The 24,596-nt window shown below is 39.2% G+C and overlaps 1 protein-coding gene across 4 annotated transcripts in view; it reads left to right on the top strand.

The window, feature by feature from the left end:
* The window catches only part of PCSK5 (proprotein convertase subtilisin/kexin type 5), a 449,146-nt gene that overhangs the window by 18,718 nt on the left and 405,832 nt on the right, over positions 1–24,596 (top strand). For all 4 annotated transcript variants that reach the window (XM_066367966.1, XM_066367965.1, XM_066367968.1 and 1 more), the window contains exon 2: positions 22,877–22,981. In XM_066367966.1, coding sequence (XP_066224063.1) covers positions 22,877–22,981 — 105 coding nt within the window. The remainder of the gene's footprint in view (positions 1–22,876; positions 22,982–24,596) is intronic.

The raw sequence follows: 24,596 nt of genomic DNA, 5'->3' as shown, positions 1-24,596 counted from the left end.
TGGTTGGTCTGGGATGGCTTCACTCATGTTCCTGGTGGTTGGTGCTACTGTTTGCTTGGATTATGAGGGTGACTGGTCGTTCCCCAGGCTGGCTGGAACTTCTTCCCATAGTGGCAAGAAGAGATGTTAGTAGCCAGGGAGGGAGGAATCCTCCATGTGCAAGCCCTTTCAAATTTCTGCTTGTGTCCTATATACTAACATTTCCTTAACTCAATATGAACCATATAACCAAGCCCAGCTTCAAGAGTTAGAGACATATACCTCACTGATTGATAGATGCAAAGAATCTGTGTGGCCATATTTTGCAATCTTCCACAGCAAGACTGTTAATAAACAATTGAATATAAAACAAAAAGCATGTCAGTTGATAGTAATTTCTATCAATAGAAAGTAGAGAAGGGGGTAGATAAAAATCAGAGAAGAGGGCATGTCTAGAAAAATTTTTTTCATTTGTAAAGAAGAGGACTAGAGAAGTTTACATGAGTAAAAATCTGAAGAAGTTGAGGTAAAGCAGTGAGGTTTACAGATATCTTGGAGAGGCACACTGTAGTAGTCAGTACAAAGGCCCTGGACAGAGAGAACCTGCTATGTTGAGGGAATAGCAAGAAGACCAGTGCTGCTGAGTGAGCAAGTTCATTCGCAAATGGGCCATAGGGGTAATGGGGTGGGATGGAGAATTGAAATAGATCCTGTAGGTTGGTTCTTCTCAAGTTATAATGTGCATTTGTTAAAATGTAAGATTCTGATTTAGTAAGTCTGGGGTGGAGCCAGAGGTTATACAGTTGTGACAATGTCTCAGTCAATACTTGGGACCACACTCTGATGAGCAAGACCGTAGGTCTTTGCAGGTCATGCACAGTAAGGACTTCGGATTTTCTCTGAGGGAACAGAAAGGCCATTGGACAGTTTGGTACAGAGACGTGACCTGTTCTCTACCACATGCAAAGAGAAGGCAATTGTTTAGAATGTCTGAAAACATACACATAGTGCAAGGGATGGAGACATCATGCAGTCCAATGTGGAAAAGAATGTTGTCTGAATTTAGCTTTCCGTAACTTCAGTCCTCTAAATGTCCTTTCCTGTACAGCACTCTTTCCTTTACTCTGTTGGTGAACAAGGAAGGGACCTATCTTTGGACATCCCCCAACCCTACCCCGCTCCCATACCAGAACCATTCTAAAACAAACCAGCTCTGTCTTCTTGCAGTCCCCTAAATCCTGATTACTGGAGCTGTTCTTGGCCTTTTCTTTCCCTAATTCTCAGAATCAAGGTCCCTTGACTTAATGGCTCCCAATGTTGGCTATACTTTCCTGTCACCTGGGACCCTTTAAAGATACCTTGAGCGATTCTGCTGGTTGGCTTTGAGTGGGGCCTGGGTGTCAGTAGTCTTGAATAAGCAGCCAGGGTTGAGATCAACCACTGTGCTCAATTCTTCCTTGGCACCTGAAATGTTGGCTGTCCCCCTAGACTCAAAGCTCTCTTTCCCTGAGGACTCCACTTTCCCTCCACTCTGGTCTCAGCCTTCTATATTTTCATGCCATCAAAACATGGACATCATTAACTGATTTTCAACCTCATTTGCATTTTGATGATTCCATCCTCAGTAGTCAGATTTTGTTTAATTACAGTCTATTTGCGTTTGGGATAGGGGTATTCTTTGTATAGCTAAAAATATATGAGTATTTGTTGATGTTTCATGTTACATAATTGTGCTTTTTTTCTGTGTAACTGATACGGAAAGGCCCTGTTCACATGACAAGTCTTTAAATGAACTCCAGGTTGTTACCCAGAAGACAGGATACCAGGAATGTAGGCTGGAAGATCATTTTGCTCCAAGTTTTGTATTTATGAAATATCTCCCAATGAGCTTATAGATGCAGCTTCATGCCCTGGCTGGACTGAAGTACAGTGTTTATTTTAAAAGTTTTATATCATATCTTACTACTACATTTCATTACTTATAGTAAGCATTATGCATTCTGAAACTATCTGGTGAATAGCATAGTTATAATTTGGTATTCTATGTAAACATTTAAATAAATATGCTATATATTTTTAGCATTTCTGTATTTTATAGTACACCAGGCATCTCAAAATATAGAAATGGCCTGGTGTCTGTGTTAACTTCTGAAAGGTCTTTCCAAAACCGTACATGATACCTTAGTTTTCCTCCTTTAAATCTAGTCTGTATGTATGTAGATCTTATTTGGAGGTCCTGTTTGTTCTTTAATGACTTTAGTTTTCTAATAAGTGTAGGAAATAAAGAAAAATGAAAGGCAGTGCAAAATATTATCTGTAAAATGTGTCAAATTCGCTGTATCATCATGTACCAGGAATGACAAGTTAATGTATCATTAACTTGTAACAGATTAAACTAATTATTAACTCAGCCAGATGGGTGTACTTGAGTGTTATCATGAAGGGCTCTGTGATGGGACAGTGTGACCAAGTTCCATAAAATTTACTGCTCGAGTCTTACTAGTTGCAGCATTCCATAAGGCGCTGCCTTTTGCCCCCTCATCACCATGTTGGATTTGGTTATTGCTTACCGTTGGGAAAAAAGTGTGTGTGTGTGTGTGTGTGTGTGTGTGTGTGTGTGTGTGTGTGTGTGTGTTTTAATTAATGGTAATTTATTTATCTTGAAAGAAATGTCACTTTCAATAGTCTATGGTTTGGGAAGAGTCCTAATAATGTCTTCTAAAATATAAATGGCCCTCAGGTAGTTAAACCCACTGGATTTTAGGTTGTGAGTGACGGTGTCACCTAGTCCCCTTACTATAAAGATGAAGAGACTGAGGCCCAATATGAGGAGGTATGGATCAAGCACTGGTCTGGTGGTATTTGCCAAACCTGAGTTCCTATGTCTTCAAGCTCTTAGGATAAAACCGACTCCTGAAAGCTACTTTATTAATAATGTAAAGAAACTTTTCTAGTCATCTTGATCCCCTAGATGTATACATATATATATTTCTTCACTAATTCTTGCTAATAATTTTTGTATTTATCAGGGCCTGTGTTTCTTTAGGAGATAATGTACAGGGTGGGGCAAAAGCAGGTTGACAGTTGTGAGTGCAGGAACCACAGAGTTTATTCTTGTCTTATTATTTATTAATTATTGTGCTATTTTTCATCTGAACAACTATAAACCTACTTTCGCCCCACCCTGTATGTGAGGAAAATTGGTCAAGGGAGTTTGTATATGTAGATAGTGGTTTGGATACATAACTTGATTTTGGGGGGGCAATCTTTTTTTCTTTGTTCTGGGAAAATCTGACTTTATTATAGCTTTTAAAAAAACTGCCTTGATAAGAAATGTTAGATATTTTTTACTGATTTTGATACTGTAAAAGGTCAGTTCTACCATGGTGGCTATTTACTAGTAAGTAAATGATTGATTTAATGGCTAGAGCATGAACATCTTGGTAAGTCCTTCAGAACCAGAGAACTCTTTCTTAAGGAAAGTCAGAGGCTTCTATTGGGGGAGCCAAACAGAGTGATTATTTTTGCAAGTAGGAATATGACCACGTATGAAGGGAGTGCCTTTACCTATGACTGCAAGCTAAACTCAGCTTTTCTTGGCTGATACAGTTGTTAAACTGTGAGGTGAGGGATTGGTTGTTGTATACATCACACTGAGCATGTAAGTTCCGTTTCTAGGCCCGTGGAAGGTCTGTACAGTAATTAAAATAACAGAAAGAGACATATCAGCATATTTAGTGTAGAAACTGTGAGAATTCAAATTAACACTATACGTTTGAGATGCTTGTGGTTGCCCAAACCATTCTCCATCTTGGGTTTTTATCTCTTTAGTTTATTGGGGCTTTAAACTTATTTCACAACGTAGCTACAGAATGTTGGCATGTTTGAACTAAGAGGGAGGAAAACTTGCAAAGCCCTGCTCTTCTACTAAATTACCTGCATCTATCTGAGCAGCATAAATGTAGCAATCAGGCAGTATCAACATTGAAATAATTCATGGATTAATTTTCAGTCTTTCAGAAGCCTCAAAGAGAAGCGTAATATTTATTAAATACACTTACTTTTCCTTCATTTATCCAGATATGAGGTATCTGTCCAGATAAGGTTATGACTTCAGTTATTGCAAAAACCTGTAAACCTTGCAATGATTCTTTTGGTAAAACACTGTATTGGGTTTATATTTTATGTCAACAGTAAGTACTTAGGAATGATAGAAGGGAGATACTTAAAACTCAATCTCCTGCACCAAGTACATTTTCTTAAACATCACTTCTAACTTTCTGTTTTATGGATACAAACATTTACTTGGGGGATATAATGGTTATTTAAACTCTCCTTTTGGGTTTATTTGACATATGTTTAAGACTAAGCAAGCTGCTGAGATAAAGGTCAATGGACATTTTTATGTTAAGAAAAGAATTAAAGCTTGGCATTTTAGTCAGACTCAGATATTGTTGAGATAAAGATATTAATCCTAAAGTTAATCAGGTTGCAGTTAAAGTTTTAAGAAAAACTGAAAATAAGACTCCAAGCACATCATATTCTTTAGCCTCTTTAGATTTCATATAGAATAGTGAAAAGTAGCACCTCGCTTGGTGCTAGAAACATCTTGTTTCTGCCACTTGCTCATGGTCGTAAAGTTGGGTAAATTGCTGACTTTAGCTGGGACTCAGTTTTACTATTTGGAAAACCAGGATAATAATTCTTTACTTATTCCACAGTATTCATTCATTCATTCATTCATTTATTCACTCATTCATTCTGTAAATGTTTATTGGGCAATCATTATGTGCCAGGCACTATGCTGGGTGCAGGGAATATGGCAACATTTTAAGTTAGTAAGGAAATAAACAGCTTAACTTGATGGAGAGAAACTGGGGAAGGTCATTTATTTTGCAGGGAGATCCGAAAACAATTTTTCTGACAAAGTGTTGTTTGAGTGAAGATCTAGAAACTGAGAATGACTTAGGCAATGGGAGATTGGTAAAAGGGGATTGAGGCAGTTGGAAAAGCAAGGGCACAAGTCCTGAAGCTGGAAAGGAGGCCAGTAGGGTTAGAGGATAGTGAGTGAGGGGAGCTATTAGGAGAAGATGTTAGGAAGGGAAACAGAAGACAGATCTGGCAGCCCCTCATGGACCAAATAAAGGCATTTTTGATTTTGTTACAAAAGTAACAAGAAGTCATTGATCTGTTTTATAAAGTGGTGTGAAATTATCTTAATTGCCCATATAAAACAGTGTATGGAAAAGCACTTTAAAGATGGAAAGAGTATGTGTATGTGAGCAATTAATTTTGCAATTACATAGAATTAAAACAAGACAAAAAACATGTGGCCTGGTGAGTTATTTTCCATGTTTAGGAGGTTGTAACATTCTTAAAGTGAGCAATCACAAATGGTGCTAAAGTATGCATGTAACCCAAAACACTGGCATTATTTTTACACGGTTCGGAGGTGAGGGGCAGCAACTATACTTGGTAGTATTTTGCTTAATATGGTATTCAACTTTTGTTCCCTATAAGCATGCACCTACTGAAGAACTGGGTGCCACCTGGAAACTAGCATCAGATGAAATATCTCCTCCTAGGTGACTGCAAGAGGAGATAGTCCATTTGTGCAGAATTATGAGTTTATAGTCCTGGGAGACCACAAACAAACAGTGGCAATAAAGCAGGATGCTAAGAGAAGCCATTGATAATTTAATGCAAATAAAGCCTTGTTTTGTGATTTGAGCTTGTCTGCTGATATAAGTATGATATTTGGGACTATTTTATCATCTTCCCTGTGTGTGAGGAACTCCTGTTCAGATGCACGAAAATAACATTTTTCTACTAAGACATCTCTTGAGATCTCAAAACATTTTACTTGTAAAGAGGAAGAAAAACATGTTCCAGTCTTTACAGCTTGTGATGTTAATTGAAAATTTACAAACTTTTGACCCTCTATATGAGAAACAGAAGCTAAGAAGAAATAGTCCACATAAATTAGAATATGGCAGGACCTAATGTTTAGTGGAAGATAACTTTGAATTTTTATTAGTATGTATATTACCTGTGAAATTCTTGTTCTGAAATTTTATTCACTTGAACATGAAATGAACCGATCTATCACAGATAACTGTCCCTCTCTTAGTACTCTGAACATTATGAACATTTTTAATAATCTTTTAGAATGAAGTTTAGATGGAATTCTACTTGAAAATCCAATTTTAATTTAAATATAGGTTCGCTTATAGCATTATATAAAGAGTAAAAATCTAGAATTCAAGCCCTTTTTAATGATGTAGACTGAATGGGAACGTGGAGGGTTGGGTTTCTACTTCCTCTTGACTATACAGATTAAGGTAGTCAACAGTGTGCTTGCATTCTTTTTTGAATGATGCATCATCAGTTAGTTCCTCATGGTGGCTGCTCCCTCACCTCTGGAACTGAGAATTGACTGAGCATGGCCATGACTAGATTCTGATTCAGGTTGGGGTTGGGCATGTGACCGTGAGTTTCTGCTCAGCTCATAAGCACAGCTGGTCTGGGCCAGCACTTTGAGAATCACTAACTTACAGATTTTTACTTACTTTCAAAGCATTTGTATTAGGTGTATGTTTAGCGGCACTTAGGGGACTCAGCCATTCCCATCTTTATTTCAAAATCACCAGCCATATTTTCAGAGTTTACAGTAGTTTCAACCAACCCTACCCCTCAGCGCAGTCGTATTTTGTCCTTGCTGAGGTGGTCATGTTAATGAAAGTAGTGCTTCATTAAGAAATGTGGAAGTACCCCATTTCGTTGCTAAGAGGAAAGTTTTGCATTTTGTAATGATTCTCAGGGTAGCTGTTTGCACAGTGTAATTCCAAGTGTTGAGGTGGGTTGCTATGGCTTTAGGGAAGCTTCTCAGTTGAATAAAGCCAATTTGAAAATATATTTTAATCCAAACAACTTTATAATTTTTGGCTTTTCCATTTTTATCACCTTTTCAGTTAATTCATTCCGGTAACTGGGCTCTTCCTTATGGACTAATTTTTTTTTGGGGGGGAGAATCAAGTTTATTCGGGTATCATAATCCTTAGTAATCATACATACAGTAAATTTGCATATAGTGAAATTCAACATATAGTTCTATGAGTTTTGAAGCTGCATGTAGTCATAGAACTATCTCCATAATACATGTGTAGGACAATCCCATCACCTCAAAAAAATTCGCTAGTGCTCTATTGTGAGCCTCTTGCCGCATCCCCCACAGCTAAAAATTTTCTGGTCTACATTGCCGTTACCTGCGTGTCTTGTAAATGGAATAATATAGGCTTCTTTCCCCTGTGATAATGCATTTGAGATTCATCCCCAATTAATCAATCAATAATTTATTCCTTTTTATTGATGAGTAGCATTCCTTCATGTGGATATACCATTTTATTTGTTTGTTCTCTCACCAGTTGTAGGATATTGGGTGGTTTCCAGTTTTGAGTGATGATGACTAAAGCTATTACAAATAATTCACATATGAGTTTTTGTGTGACCATAAGTTTTTATTTTTGTTGGGGAAAATATTTAGGACTGGGATTTCTGGGTCATATAATAAGTGAAGATTTAATTTTTTTTAATGTCTTACTGATTGATGATTGATTTGAGACAGAGAGAGAGAGAGAGAGAGAGAGAGAGAGAGAGGAACGTAGATCTGTTCCTGTATGTGTGTTCCCTGTCCAGGGATTGAACCGGCCATCTCTGCGCTTCAGGATGACACTCTAACCAAACAAGCTATCCAGCCAGGGCTGTTTAATTTTATTATAAATTGCCAAACTATTTTTCACGTATTCCCAATAACAATGTATGAGACTTCCGTTAACTGAGATACTCACGATCACTGGGTATTGCCATTTTTCTTTTGTCTCTTCTAATAGATGTGTAATGGTGAAATCTTCAGTTAGTACAAATGCCCAATAGCTGCCCACAGTGGCAGAACCTCAGGAGCTATAAAAATAGGAGCTGGCTTCACATCTGCCCAGATGCAGAGCTTCACAGCCTACCCAATTCCCCTTGGCTATTGGGCTGTAGATGGTTTGTTTATTCCCTGAGCATGGTCCAGTTTGGTGGTTTTGTCCTGCAAGTGCTAACTCTTGTAATCCTCAGGAAAGACCAAGATGATGATAAATGAACAAGACCTCTCTAAACAGCTGCTAGCAAAGATGTAAGGGAACTGCTCTTTCTAAGTTCTTTTTTAAGTGAGGTGACAAGGCCATCAACTGTCCTGAGCGCACATTGTCTTTTTCACATGTTTTTAATGCTCACAGTTTTTACACTCAGAATCTTCCTTTTAAAGAATAAAACAGAACATTTAAGATGCTGTAGTTTTTAAAATGGCCTCTATTTACTAGTATGATAAAATATTGGAAATTCTGAATCTGGTTATACTCAATAGATTTTTCTAATTTTTTGTGGGGGGGGGGCTTTTGAAATAATTAGAGGGATAAAAAAGAACAAACATGGCAGTTACATAAATGCTAACATAAAATTAATTAGAGATTTTTCTCATTTAAATTTATTAAGTAGATCAAGAATATTTGAACGAAGATTGCAGAATTGAGGGTTAATTGATTTCTTCAGAATGAGCTAGATGAAACAAAACTCATTTTTCACCTTAGTTGAACATTAGAATCACCTAGAACAGTGGTCCCCAACCCCTGGGCCACGGACCGGTATCGATCCGTGGGCCATTTGGTACCAGTCAGCAGAGAAAGAATAAATAACTTACATTATTTTCATTTTATTTATATTTAAGTCTGAACTATGTTTTATTTTTAAAAAATGACCAGATTCCCTCTGTTACATTCGTTTAAGACTCACTCTTGACGCTTGTCTCGGTTACGTGATACATTTATCCGTCCCACCCTAAAGGCCGGTCTGTGAAAATATTTTCTGACATTAAACCTGTCCATGGCCCAAAAAAGGTTGGGGACCACTGACCTACAAGGCTTTTAAAAAGGGAATACTGATACCCCGGCCTTAACTTAGACCTTAAGAGTTAGAATCTCTGGGATAAGCAGTGAGGGGCCCTGACACTAGTAATTTTTTTTGAGTCCCCATATAATTCTAATGTTTAGCAAGGGTTGAGATTCATTGGACCTAAAGGGAAAATATACTGTCCCAGGGGTAATTCTAAAAAGGTTTCCACTAATTAAATATGTACTGTTTTCTCTTTGTTTCCATATATGTGGGAATGCTTCAAGTTGCTAAGATGATCAATAATGAAAAGAATACAGACTCACACATAGGCTATGTGTTCTTGTTCTCTCTCAGCCTCTCTTGAACTCTATTCTCTGTGTGTGTGTGATGTGTGTTTTACAAGCAGGTGGAATAGCTTAAATACTAAACAATAATTTCTTTTAGTTCCTCCAGAAATTACTTACAGATGGCTTTTGAAAAACTTTTTAAAAGAATAGCTGACTATAAATAGCAGTAATAAATGTTCTTATTTGAGGAATATAGTTCAAGGATTATTTTACATTAAGAACATAATTACTCATTTTGGACAAAAATGGATTGAAGAAAATCAAAGCCTAATGCCATTTACAGTGCATTCTTAAATAACTCTTACAAACATATTATAAGTTGAATGTTTAACCCAGTCTTTGCCTGTAATACATTATTATGAAAAATTATTTGAGTTCTTTTGGGAGAAATATTTTGATTCAGTAGAAAAGATGTAAATTTTATTTATTTATTTATTTATTTATTTATTTATTTAGTATTTTTCTGAAGTTGGAAACGGGGAGGCAGTCAGACAGACGTCTGCATGCGCCCGACCGGGATCCACCTGACACACCCACCAGGGGGCGATGCTCTGCCCATCTCGGGCATTGCTCTGTTGCAACCAGAGCCATTCTAGTGCCTGAGGCAGAGGCCACAGAGCCATCCTCAGTGCCCGGGCCAACTTTGCTCCAATGGAGCCTCGGCTACAAGACGGGAAGAGAGAGACAGAGAGGAAGGAGAGGGGGAGGGGTGGAGAAGCAGATGGGTGCCTCTCCTGTGTGCCCTGGCTAGGAATCGAATCCGGGACTCCTGCACGCCAGGCCAACGCTCTACCGCTGAGCCAACAGGCCAGGGCCGAAGATGTAAATTTTAAACTTGCAGTTAATACAAGGGAGGGGGTCATCGGATTCAAGTCAGAATGTTATCTCCGTGGTAGCAGGGACTTCATTTTGTTCACTTTATCTGCAGTGTCTTCGGATCTGAGCTTGGCACATAGTGCACACTCAGTAAGTTAATGTCTAGACAGGTGGGAAAAGCGTATAGAAAATGACATTCAACAGATATGTCAATTTCTTTCACTTTTAAGATATTAAAATCTGGGCTGGAGGAAAATGAAATTAAAAAGGGTTTCTGAGGATTTTTTTAGTTAGCCAAGTTCATTCTGCTCAAGTTTTTTCAATTTTATGTTATTTCTATTAGAAGTGCATTGCTGAGGAAGATCATGGGATCATAGACTCCATCCTGGCCCCACCATTCCTGGAGTTGGGATGTGTTTTGTTTTAGGCTCCAAGTTTTCTGGAGAGACTTTACAAATGTTGGCTTATCTAGGGAAAGCAACCCTGTGAAGGCTTATCACATGAGAATCGAATGGAAAATTTTTCATGTTCAGTCAAGAATAGGAAAGACCCAGTCGGGACATGATGGCAGTCTGGCATGGTATGTATGGCTCTATAGGTCAGAACCAAGAATAGGGACTGGATTTAGGCTAATTACCTGGAAGAACATTTTAATAAATGGGCTACCCTAGAGAATGCAGTGCTCTATGTCAGTTGGAAGAATGGATTTCTGCATCCAGTAGAGAAAATCAGATTAAAATCTTGTCTTTACCTTTTCTTTTCTTTTCTTTTTTTTCTTTTTTTTTTTTGTATTTTTCTGAAGCTGGAAACGGGGAGAGACAGTCAGACAGACTCCCGCATGCGCCCGACTGGGATCCACCCGGCACGCCCACCAGGGGCGACGCTCTGCCCACCAGGGGGCGATGCTCTGCCCCTCCGGGGCGTCGCTCTGTCGCGACCAGAGCCACTCTAGCGCCTGGGGCAGAGGCCAAGGAGCCATCCCCAGCGCCCGGGCCATCTTTGCTCCAATGGAGCCTTGGCTGCGGGAGGGGAAGAGAGAGACAGAGAGGAAGGAGGGGGGGGTGGAGAAGGAAATGGGTGCTTCTCCTATGTGCCCTGGCCGGGAATTGAACCTGGGTCCCTCGCACGCCAGGCCGATGCTCTACTGCTGAGCCAACTGGCCAGGCCTCTTTATCTTTTCCAACACTGAGATTCTGTGGTTTGCTTTGAGGCAAATCTTATATGCCATGAAGTGGGGCAGACTAGAGATTTTTCACTTGAACCTGGGAATATTCAGTGCTTGCTTTATTTGCTGTGTTTTATGTTTCCTTTCTGAAATTGTTGTATCTGTTTCTTGCTTTCTCAGAAATTGTAGTCAAGGTGTTTTTGATTCATTGTTTTTAAAATAAACTACAGGGACCTAGATTCTCCTACACGCTGCTGATCAGGTAGCTTTAGAATAAAATAATAAGGCCTCATATTGGCGAGGGCAGGAAAGTGGAATAGGTGGTGGTATTTGAGTATGCCAACATAATTGCATGTGGCACTACAGAACACTTTGAATAACTTTTACATGAAACCAAAGTGCTGTGACTGAAAAAGCTTAGATGTAAAAAAAAAAAAAAGCTTAGGTGTTGAGTCAGACTGACCTGGTTTCAAATCTTGACTCTGACACTTCCTCACATTGGCATATTATTTAACCTCTCTCAGGTTTAGACTCAGTTTTCTTGTCCATAAAATTAGAGTAATTCTTCTTCATTTGCTGTGTTGTTGGAAAGTTTAGATACAACGTAAGAAAGCATCAAATGGTAGCATTGGTTATCAGCGGTATTAACACATTACAGCTTTGAATGGGCAAGCCATTTACTAGTTCTGTTGTGCTGGGCAAGTTGCTCAGTCTTGGACTTCATTTTGTTTTGAGGATTAAACAAGATTATATTGTTTAGCAAGATAATGCTAACAAGGTGCTTAGAAGAGTGCCTGGCCAATATTCAACATGATTATTGTTTTTGTACAGCTATTCGGAAGTATTAAACACTATCATTATATTAGTAGAGCTGTTTGGAAATTGATAGCTGTATACCCAGAGAGCCTTGAAAATTATGAAGAATAAAGAGGCTCCAAATACAAAGAGTCTAATTTCATTTTCTTTGCTTGTCATATATATATCTACTGAGGTGCTCGTTCTACGTTGTCTTGGTGTCCCATTCCTTCTTTAACAAATAATCACAAACTTAAAACAACACAAATATATTATTTGATGGTTCTAAGGCCAAAAGTCCTAGCCTAAAATCAGTGTAAGCAAGGCTGGGTTCCTTCTGTAGATTCTAGGGGAGTCTTCATTGCCTTGGTTTCTCTAGCTTCTAGAGGATGTCCGCATTCCTTGCTTTGTGGCCCCTTCCATCAGTCAGAGCCAGTAGCATAGCCTTTAAACTTCTCTTTCTCTCCCTGTCTGATCACTGCTTGCATATCTCTCTCTCTCTCTCTGACCTCTGCTTCTGTCATCACATCTCCAATTTTGCTCTCTACCTTCTATAAGGGCCCCTGTCATTGATTACATTGAGGCCACTTATATAATCTAGGATAACTTCTCTATCTCAAATCCTTAATTTAATCACAACTACAAAGTCTCTTTCACCATGTAAGTCACCATAGAAGGTAAGATCGTCACTGGTTCTGGGGATGTGAACATTTGTGTGTATGGAGGGGGCACTTTTCTGCCTCCCATACCCATCCTATCTTAGAAAGTTGCCTTTGATATCATAGAGATTATATATATATTTTTCTTTAGCATACTGATTTTTTAAAGAAAAATATCATGCTTTTGCACTGAAATTCATGGACTCTAATGGCATTCTCTGAAGAGCTCAAATGCTGAGCCTGAATCTGAAAGAATTTGGAACAAAAGAAATCACAAGTATTCTCTAAGCAACTGACTGGAAACTAGTCTATGGGAGGTATTCTTCATGTCATTCGGTCGTATTCCATGGCCCAGCGCGGTACCATCTAAGATGTTTGGTGCCAGATATTTAACTTATAAGGTCCCTTGAATTTTGCTGTGAAAGTGTGCCTTGCAGATACTTGTCTTACTGACATGAAAACACTAGTGGAAATTCCCTGGGGTCAGTTGCAGAACTGGAAGTAGGGACTGGGTTTCTTGCCCCTATGAGGACAGGAATGAGCTCTCTCTCACTCTCAGATGCTTGTCAGCACTTTCATTTTTTTGCATCTGCTGAATGTAGACAGAAGTGTTCCCAGAAAACAGCTCCTCTGTACAACTCTTAGGAGAACAGTCTGTTGGATAATGGAGACCTCTGGGTAGCTGTGGTTTTAAGTTCTTCCTGAGAAACTGTTCGTTTTTAGCATCTTTTAGAGTAGTGAGGAACATATGCTCTGGAGTTAGGCCATTTGGAATCACCCTGAGCTTCATCCTTTGCTAGCTGTGTGGCCCAAGGCAAGTTCTTTCCTTCCCTCCCTTCCTCCTTCCCTTCCTCTCTTTCTTTTTTTTAATTGAATTTTTTAAGGTGACACTAAGAACCTAATTACAGAGGTTTCAGGTGTCCATTCTACAACACATCTCTGTACACTGTATCATGTGTTCACTACCTGCCCCATGTCAAGTCTTCGTCCATCACCATTTATGCCCCATACCTTTCTCCACCTACCTTCCTCCAAGCAATCACCACATTGTTGCCCGCGCCCATGCGTTGTTTTTATCTTTGTCCTTTTTTGCTCTATCCCTTCTCTTCCCTGGCCTAGGCCCCTCACGCCCTGCCAACACCCCCATAGCTGTCAGCCAACTGGTGCAAGGTCTTAAACCTTGTGATTTTCTGCTGTCTTGTGTCTAAAATGGCAATAATGATACCTGCTTCATACTGTTGTAAAAATGCAAATCAGTAATACCTGGCTCTTAGTTTGTGCTCCATAAATGTCAGCAGTTCATCAGATGTCTGCGTTTCCTTGCCTTCTAATGTAACATTTTAAAACTACTTCAACAACCTTGTTATAGCATCTTTGTTATAAATGTCACTTTGTTCAGTGATTCTAAGAGGTCATGGACTATGATAGAACAAAGGAGGGAACTAAAAATTACAAAGGCAGATTTTGGTGATTATGTGGTTATTGGTGGTAAATTCTCAATTTTCAGATATGTTTACATATATGATCATTTCATTCATTCATTCAACATTAATTAAATATAAAGCACGTGATACATTATATTTCAATGTTATATCAATGAAAGGGTTATAAAGAGATAAGCAAGATCCCCTCCCTAAGGTTTAGAAACATGCTCACTGTTGCTTTGACTTTTTTCAAGGGTGGGACCTTTCACTCATTCATTTATTCTGCATATTTATTGGGTCTGCCTGGTCCTGGTAATAAGAGCAAAGGCTAATCCAACAGTAAAAACAGAAACCTCTGCCTTTATGGAGTTATAGTCTAGTGAGAGAAGACAAGCAGTGAATGGGGTAATGAAGAGAATCTATAATATGTTAAGTGATGATAAGTGTTGAGGAGAAAAATAAATCAGGAGAAGGGGGAATGGGGTTTGCCAGAGGGGGCAATGGCAATTTAAAATTGCCTCCTTGAGAAGGTGGCATTTGAGCTATGATCCCCAAAGCAGTGAGGAAGTGAGTCATAGACATTTCTAGAAGAGCATTTCAGAGAGAAGAAAAGCACGTGCAAAGGCCCCAAGGTTGAGAGTGTTCTTGGTAACACTCAGGAGAGCAGTCATGGCCACCATCCCTTTGGGTCTCCTTTGAATGTTATAAAGTCTGGAACACAGAAGGCAAATACAATTACAATTGTTTAAACATTCTCAGGGAAGCACAAAGAAGGAAGACCGCTTAAAACTTGAATGAAGGGAAAACAGTATATCCAGCTCTGCCTCTGTAATTGTCTAAGTGAATTTCACAGGTGGAAGTTTGGAATGTGCCAGCTTGGGCATTGGTAAGAGGTTGGTCAGTCAGAGGGATGGTCCTGGTGACTTGGTTCTTCCCTCCCCTGAGAGGGTGTGAAGGGGGGAGCTGAAAGGTAGATACCAACCCCAGGTATCTGGGTTTTTGCGTTTCCCAGTCTCTAGGTCTTCCTACAGTTGCTGGGGGTGCATCAGCAATCAGAAGAGGGGAATTTATATGTTTTGAAATCACTGTTATTGAGGTATAATTTACATCCCTCCAAATACAGCCATTTTTGTATAAGGTAGGGTGAGTGTTGACAAATATATATATCCCATGGTGTGCTGCTAAATACTAAACAAGTGACTCCTCAGGGAAAAAAGAAGCCCTAATTTGTGGCTTTTGCCAGTTTTTCCTGATGTGTATATACTTTCATTATTGATTTTAATCAATGGGATATCATGGAACAGGGTGTTGGGAAAAGGTAGAATTGGATTTTACAAGCCTGTGATGAGCTGGTTCCAGCACACCTAAGCCCTTACCACCAATGCAGTTCCCCTGGTCGAGGTACAGAACGTTCCCAGCACTCTGTGTTTCTGGCTTTTCTCAGGCAGTCCCCGCTCCATGCCCGGGTTATCACAGGTTTGTTTTCTGTCACTGTAGATTAACTGTCCTAGAATTCATATCAATGGAATCTTCCAGTATGTACTTTTTTGTGTCAGAATGTTGATTTGAAATTTCATTCATCTTATATATGTATATATACTAGTAGTTTGTTCCTTCTTATTGTGGGGCATTCCATTATATGAATATACCATAATTTATTTATGCATTCACCTGTTGATGGACATTTGCACTGTTTCCAGTGTGGGGCTGTTATTAAGGAAGCTAGTATGAACATCTGTGTATGAGATTTTGTTTGGAAATAGGTTTTCATTTCTTCTGGGTAAATACTTAGAAATGAAATGTCTGGGTTATGAGGAAGATGTATGTTTCTTAAGAAATTACTAAATGACTTTCCAAAGACACTAAACCATTTTTGTACTTTCACTAGCAAAGTATAAGAGCCCTGATGCTCCACAAGCTCATTACAACTTGGCACTGTGAGTCTTTTAAATTTAGATAATTCTGGTGTGTTCTAGTACTATTATGATTTTAATTTTTAGTTGAGTGTCTGTCTTTTCACGTGCTTATTGGCCGTCTGTATATGTTCCTCTGTAAGACATATATTTAGATTTTTGTCCGTTAAATGGTAAATAACTTTTTTTTTTTTTGTATTTTTCTGAAGCTGGAAATGGGGAGAGACAGTCAGACAGACTCCTGCATGCGCCCGACCGGGATCCACCCGGCACGCCCACCAGGGGCGACGCTCTGCCCACCAGGGGGCGATGCTCTGCCCCTCTGGGGCATTGCTCTGCCTGGACCAGAGCCACTCTAGCGCCTGGGGCAGAGGCCAAGGAGCCATCCCCAGCACCCGGGCCATCTTTGCTCCAATGGAGCCTTGGCTGCGGGAGGGGAAGAGAAAGACAGAGAGGAAGAGGGGGGTGTGGAGAAGCAAATGGGCGCTTCTCCTATGTGCCCTGGCCGGGAATCGAACCCGGATCCCCCGCACGCCAGGCCATCACTCTACCGCTGAGCCAACTGGCCAGGGCTAAATGGTAAATAACTTTTCAAAAAGGAATACAGAATTTGGAGACCTCTGTAAGCTGGAGAGTGTAAGAGGGAAAACAAGACAGACAAGCAGCCTGAGAAAACTGACAGATTCATTGAAGTGGCCACAGTGCTCGTGATGGGGCACGTCATTACCAGGGTGACTAAGTGTCTCACTTGGCCTGGGACTGCCCCAGTTAGAGTAATGAAAAGGCCTGTGTCTCCTGGGCAAACTGGCATGATTGGTAACCCCACAGAACTATATACAAGTTTCAAACTATATGCCTGGAGTTTTAGCTGCAAGCACAGGAGAGACTGTTGGTGGGGAATGAATTCTGAAAGGCCACATAGCTTCTTATCAAGGGCAAAGCCAGTGTCAAATGCAGGTCTTCTGGCTCCTACCCTCTGCTCAGAAGTCAGTAACTCCGTTTTGACAAAAGAATCTAGGAACACAGGGAAGGTTCTCTCCCATTGCCAGGAAAAAAACACAAAAACAAAAACCCTCCAATGATTGGGTTTTTTTTTTTTTTTTTTTTTTTTTGAAATTACATGCACTATGGACTAATTTATTTGACTGGAGTTCTAATTTTTGGATCATGTGTAGTTGTCTCTGGAAGAATAAAGACATTGAGTGTCACCAGTCATTTACACCTTAGTATAAAGTAGCTTATTAAAAAAAGCCTTATCTAAGAACATGATTTGGTCTGAGAAGGGGTAGTGATAAGAAGAGTTTGGGTGCAAGGCTGAGAGGCTATCACAAAAGAAGAAATAGCACAAAAAACTTGACAGAATTGGAAATGAAAGATGAAATTCATTAACTTAGTATTGTGTGTAGAGGTGTGTTGTGAGGCAGGGAAGAGTGTTTTTACATCATTGTACAGAAGAGGAGCTTAAGAGGACCAATAGGGAAGGAATTATTTTCCTTCCTTAATGTGTTATTAAGGAAAAGGTCAAGCTTTGATTTAGCTGCTATTGATTTTATACTTCATATATTCCTGTGGTTCCTGATTTATTATCAAATGTCCCTAAGTTAGCTATATATTGTTCCTTGTTTAGTCCCTGTTGCTATTGCATAACATATAAACACAGTCATCTTTTGTTTTACATTACCCTGCAGGAGCTAGATGGATGCCTGCTTATAGATAATATTACTGCTCCGTTTTTATACACTGTCTTTCTTTTGAGTAACTGCCAACATATAGTGACATTTTTCTTCTTAATGTTTATTAAATGACCTCAGCATGCTCCTCACTGCTGTTGAAAGAATATAAAAGACACAATTTTTACCAATGAGGGACATGCATATTAATAGATGAGAGACATAAACATGCATATATATATATATATATTATAAAATCCTGGGAGGTGACAGATTATTTTGTTTGTAGGAGGTAGAATAATTGATCTGATGCACACTACTCCTTAGCTATTGTCTTGCAAAATAAAAGCAAAGATGTCTCAGCCTATAACCTTCAGAACTGCAAGCTTAGACAACCGGTATTTCAGTTAAGCCAGAATTCAACTAGTTTTGCCAAAATTAACTTTGGTTTTGTGATACTCATTCTAGAGAATTTGAATCACATATAGCTCTAATATATGCAATTTTAGCAGTTCAAGGAATCTGATTTGCATATTATTCATTCAGCAGTCTTTTCTCTGAACCTACTGTGTGTGAAGCCATGTACTAGGAGCTGGGAACAAAGTGAACAAAACAGATTTGCCCCTGCTTTATTGGGGCATGCAATTAGGGACACAGACATTAAACAAATACTGTACTTGTGCTAATCAAAGTATATAGCTACAGTGATCTGTGAGATGATTTAATAAAGGAACCTGACCTGGCCTGGGACGTTTTGAAGAATTCCTACTGGAGGCATAAAGGATGAGGAAGAGGAAGCAAGGTAGAACCGGTAGATGTAGGAGAAGGTTCTGTAGGTAAAGGAAGCCACTGACACGACAGTCCAGTAGCTGAAAGAGACAATGGCAGCTGGCGTTCAGAGCATTGGGAGCAGGTCTGATTTTAGAAGATGTTGGAAAGGGAGGCTGAGCCAGATCATGCAGGGTCTGGAGGTCAGAGTAGGACGATGGTCTTTATTTAGTAGAGCGGTCTTTATCTCATTTGGTAGAGCGTAGAGATAGTTCCTGGCACAGCATAAATGTTGATATGGTATTATTCTGATTTACTTTTAAGAGTATATTAATAAGTAATAGGAAATGTTAACTATTACTATTTATTTTAAGAGCAAAGGAAAGCCATAAAAGGATTTTAGCCAGGGGTGTGACATGTGACATAGCTAAATTTTGTAACCTTATTTTGGCTACTGTGTAGAAAAGAGATGTGAGCGGGACAGTGGTGCAAATGGTTCTGAGAAGACGAGAAGCCAGTGTAGTCATCAAAGCAGATGTCACAACAGACATGTCCAGTAGCCTGTGGCCCACTGGTGCCTATAGCCCATGACTCAAGAGGTATATAACTTTGAGGATCTTTAAGTTGTACAAGATTGTGAAAATGCATAGCTAATTTTTCAGAAGGTCTAACCTATCCAGTTTTGGATATTCAAATCTACTACTTGGCATACTTTGAAAGGCACTCGGTATAAATAGCTTGTAGAATCAATCAAGAAGTCCAAGCTGAGGAATAAGGAAGCTACCCTCTGTTGTTTCTGTAGATCTTTACAATCTCTTACCAGTTTACCAACAAAACAGAATGTGTAATTGGATGCCCAGAAAGCTAGCAACCAGACGCTAATAAGACCTATGCCACAACCACCATTAAACATATACATGCCTCCAAGAGCAGGTCCCATGACACTGTAGTCTGCCTTTGATTGGTAAAACCTTAGTCATATTCAGAACCTTAGCTTCACTGAGGTTTGCTTTTTAGCTCTGTGTCATGGGAAGACTCACCAGAAGGATGTAGGAATGTCTCTTTTGAGTCCATTTATAGGATGCACCATGAAACTTAACTAAATTCACCCTGACACTAGACATTCAACAGAGATTTACATTTTACTACCTCCCAATATTAGCCTTGTATATTTGGGCACTTTCAGAGCCTCAGTAGCCTTCTATTATCAAATTGAAGGTAATGATATGTATTTTCTATGGCTCTTGGGGCAATGAAGTTACATAAATATGATAACATGCAGAAGACCAGCAAGATGCTTGGGACAGGGTAGGCATTCGGTAAATGAGGCATCAATCATTGAATGTCATTCCACAGCTCCATAGAGGAAACAGAATCCCTGAGTGATGGAGAGACAGTAGAGCCTCCTGCTGTTGGGATTTAGCGGCCTGAATAGATGTGGCCTAGTGCCAGTTCTATAAATTTTGGGAGCATATTTGCCCCAGTAAGAGTGGGGTAGGATTTTATGTGTGCTCTGTCATTCATTTGTTTATTTATTTCATCTCAATTAGTTTAATTTAAAAAATAATGCATGCATACAAACAAAAGAAAGTTCCTCTTTTCAGTTTCCCAGGTGTTCTTCTGTGCATAGAAGCAAAATATCCTGTGCATAGAAGCAAAAATGTAATATAGATTCTTTCCCTTTTTCTCTTATAAAACTTAGGTCGGATTACACCTCTGTTCTGCACCTATATTTATTTATTATTTACTCATAGTATTGGAGACCAATCCATCTTAGTTCGTGTAGATCTAGTCAACTATTGATGGCAACTAGGTTTTTTGCATTTAAAAAAAAACTTTTACAAAATTTGCTCTAACATCTATTCTTGTACGTGAATGACTATATTTGTAGAATAAATGTTTAGATGTGGAAAGGGTGAGCCAAAGGTTAGTTACTGTTTATAATTTTACTGGTGTTACTACTTGTTCTCACACCTCTTGTCCCAGGTTATGCTCTTCACCAATCCTGTAAGCTGCATTTGTGCCTACATCCTTGCCAATAGCATGTCACTGACCCTTTTGACTTTTGCCAGTGAAATAAAGGAAGTAAAGAGGTGACACCAGGGTAGGCCAAGAGGAGTCCTAACCAAGGAATAGGGGTGAGGGATTAACTAGAGATTGGAGGTGACATTTATAAGGGAAACGAGTAACCTTCTCACATTTAATTTGTATCAGCCAGTAACTCAACCAGGCAGTTCACCTGTTACTACATGCAGTCCTTATAACTCGACTAACTCATAAAAATTACTATTCCCTATTTGACTCTGATACCCAGTCTCTGTGCGCTATACCTGCTGTGTCCTTTTTATTTCACATTTTAGGAAACCGTGGCCGAAGGAATTTAAGTGATGTATCCAAGATTTCAGAGCAAGTTAAGTCAGGATAAGGGTTCTGTTTTCTACCTTCCTATACACATTAGGTCAGGATTCCAGTGCCTACCAATGAGGCCACAAAGGATATATATATATATATATATATATATATATATATATATATCTTCGTTGTGTATTTCATCTATTAGTTTGAACTGAATAGTTAAGTTGAATTGACTCATTTCCTATAATCAAAGAGGTCCCACTTTGAGCGGACATGATCTTAAACACAGTGGCAGTTTTCACACTGGTGATAGGTGTAGGGTCAAGTTCTCCCTCAGTGAATCCAAGTTCCTTTTCACAAGAACTACTGTATTTTCCCAAGGAGTACTCCTGACAAAAACTACATGAGGTGAAAACTCTAAGCTTCTTAGGATTTTAAGATTTTCTTATAAAGGATTATACGCTCCCTTGACTTTGACACTTAGTCTTCTGTAGTCTTAACATTGGCCTGCAAATCCCTCCTTGAAAGCCTCTTGGAGACTGGGGCTGGCATTGGTGCCCTCTTCCTCATTGTTTGCTGCTGTTTCATAACTTAGGATCACTGAAATGAGAGGTTTGAGCTGAGATTTCCTTGTCTTTGTTTCATATTGTTTTCAGAGTCTAGGATCTTTTCCGTGTACATCTAGGCAGTTTCCACTTGAATAAAAAAAATGTGAGACTTCAGACCTTCAAATGTAATGAGGATTAGGGACATTGAATTAGTGCCTGAAGTCCCAGTGAGGAGATGACTCGTAAATGGCACAGACATTCGGCTGATTGTCCTTATTGGAAGGGGTGGGCAATGACTGAGGTGGAAAGATAGGAATAAGAAATAAACCTTTTATCTGGAAAAATTAAGCTGGGCCAATGACGTTTTTTTTCTTCAAATAGGAAAGCCCAACTTTTGAATTGCCCCAATTGGAAAACATCCTGATGATGGTCATTTTCTAGGGCAAAACCATGGTGTTTTGGAGAAAGAGCCGCTATATATATTCAATATTTGCCCAAAGCAAAGAAAGTGTCAGCGTCAAAGAAGGGAATATGAGAGCTGCAGTGATCTTAGAAATTAACTAGCCCAAAGTCCAATTTTATAGAAATGGAAACTGAGAAATACTAAGTGTATGTGGTTTAGCCAAGAAACCACCCCTGGTGAGTGTCAGCTGGACCTAGAACCAAGCTCTCCTGTCTTCGTTTGTTGTATTGTTCAGTTTCCATGGTGTGATCCACATTTTCTAATCTGCCAAGAGAGTATGATTGTTTGGGATTTTGTCCATTTGTTTTCCTAAAGTGGACAGGGGCTTACTTTCAAAGCTATCCTGAACAGAACTGTGTTTAACTAAAGAAGGGGTACACAAATAAGAAGACTAATGTGTAAAAGATAAAGTGGCTTGAACTGTTTTTACACAGGAAACTTAGTTGATTGGTAAGATGTATGATCTTTGTTTTGTTTTAGAAATTGCCATCCAACTTTTACTTTTGCAGTAAATGAAACACTGCTATGTATTTATACTGTCTACTGAAGTCAAGAAACAAACTGAGTAGTGTTTTCTTTGTGAACGATCAACTGCTTAGGACTTGTTTCAAATTAATGTTATAAATAATCTAACAAGGTCCTTCATTGTACATTTCTCAGAGCAAACAGAATGCAATGTGTTTTTATAACCAGATAGCTATTTGATTTTTTTCTCTTTCCCCACATTTGGATATAGATTGATATAGAATTACGTAAAATGCTGCATATAAATTAAACATTAAGAGGGAGATATGGAGAGGCTAAGCTGACCCATTATAATCTTCAGTTCCGCAGTCACTGCCTGAAGGACACTCCATTTCATATCACATGTCCCTCTTCTGGAAAGTGATCACCAAGGTTCAAGTAACATTTAAGCAGAGCAGGCAACTGCATAATTTATGGACCTTTTTTGTTGGTGTTTTTATTTTAATGAAAAACAGGAAAACAGAAGACTCTTCCTAGTTTAACTCTCTCTCTTTTGTTCTTTCCCTCCTGGCTTGCAGATTGGGGCCCTGAAGGACTATTACCACTTCTATCATAGCAGGACGATTAAAAGGTCAGTTCTCTCGAGCAGAGGAACGCACAGTTTCATTTCAATGGAACCAAAGGTAAGAAGAACCAGCTGGGTGGGGACCAACAGGCAAAGTCTCTGCATTTTTCATTGGTAATATCACACTGGGAACTGATGACCAGCATAGAGGCTCAAATTTCAAGAGCTGTCATACTATCCTTTGGTCCAATTGTCTTTGCTTCCATTTCAGACAAAAATAGGCAATGGCTTGATTTTTCCTGAAGTGTCGTTATTATTCCAGTTGTGGAACAGCCAAGGGTATCAAAAGTATGGGTTCTCATGGAGAAATGAGAAGGAATGTGTGTGCAGGTGATAGAGATTGATTGAGAAGTATGGAAGTATTAAGGATACCACACACTCTCTTACCTACTTGTTATTTAAGTCTGAGGCTCTATCAGAACTCCATGAAGAGGATCTCTTCCAAAACCCTTAGGTTACCATGAATCCTCACAATTTCAGCTGGCATTGGTCGAAACATGCCGTTGGCAGCCCAAGAACTAGACCGTCTGGGACAAGAGGGATGCTGAGCACAGCAGGGATAGGGACTGGCTCCTGCTCTTAGGGGCTCATCAGGTATCTTTCTTACACATTGTCGTTACTCCACATCCTTCTGGGCTTTACACACAACATATCCCCAGGAGAACCTGGACGGAGAAATGGTATGTCCAAGTCTGCCCACTCCGTTTTAGAGAAGTGGAACTGCTTTGAACTTGGGATAGGAAGCTGAAGATTATTAAGGAGAAATATACTAATAACTGGCAGCTGAAACTCTGAGTGTGAGTTCAACATCTGTTCTTATTAAGTTAGAGGAAGGGACTGACTGTGACAAAGAACTGTTTGGCCTCCCAGATGTGGCAGATAAAGAGAAAGAGAGAGTAACGATACACCAACTTGCCCCAGTTCCCCTGCGGGCTCACTTTATTATTTACTGACTAGGAAGGGATATTTTTTTCCCCATTATGATTTGGGTTTACCATATGAGCTTATTTTCAAATAAATTGGTGAATGAGTTCTTACCAATAAGCAAGCAACTCTACCTTCAGATTTATTGAAAATTGCATTTCTTTATTAAAGCAAAAGGTCCCTATTTGAATTCCTATGCCAGCCAGGCTTACAGGTCTGGAGTTCTGCCCTCTGTTATGTACCATGGTTCACCTTGTTTGATATATTTTCCTGAAATATTATCACATAGTATGTGAAATTGTATCTTGGTGGTGGAAAGAAAAAGCCCACTTGTCACAGATCCCAATTTTCTCTGGGCTATACAAACTTCCCCTAACACTTAAACACCAGTGGTCTGTGGATTGTAATTTTTTCCCCCTACATCTCTAGTCACAATTAAATGTTTTTGAAAAAGAAGTCTGTTATGATGTTCTTGAAATAGCTAAGCTTTTGAGGCAAAGTCATGTTTTTTTTTTTATCTGTTAAGTAACTTTTTTGAAGCTTCCTAGAACTTTAGTAATTAAAATGATTCCAATTTCAGACCTCTTGTGCATAGTCAATATAAATTTGAAAAACTAAGCACTGGTTGGCTTAGGAAGAACAGAATGTAATGATATATTGTGTTCATGATGGACAGATTTACTGAATATGGAGCTATTCAATCTTTAAATTTATCTTGGGGGATCTTGGTCTATATTTCTTCTTATTTC

This window comes from Saccopteryx leptura, chromosome 2, assembly GCF_036850995.1.
Source record: "Saccopteryx leptura isolate mSacLep1 chromosome 2, mSacLep1_pri_phased_curated, whole genome shotgun sequence".
NCBI classification, from domain to species: domain Eukaryota; kingdom Metazoa; phylum Chordata; class Mammalia; order Chiroptera; family Emballonuridae; genus Saccopteryx; species Saccopteryx leptura.
Note: the sequence above shows the minus strand (reverse complement) of the source record. Positions and strands in the feature narration are given on the sequence as shown.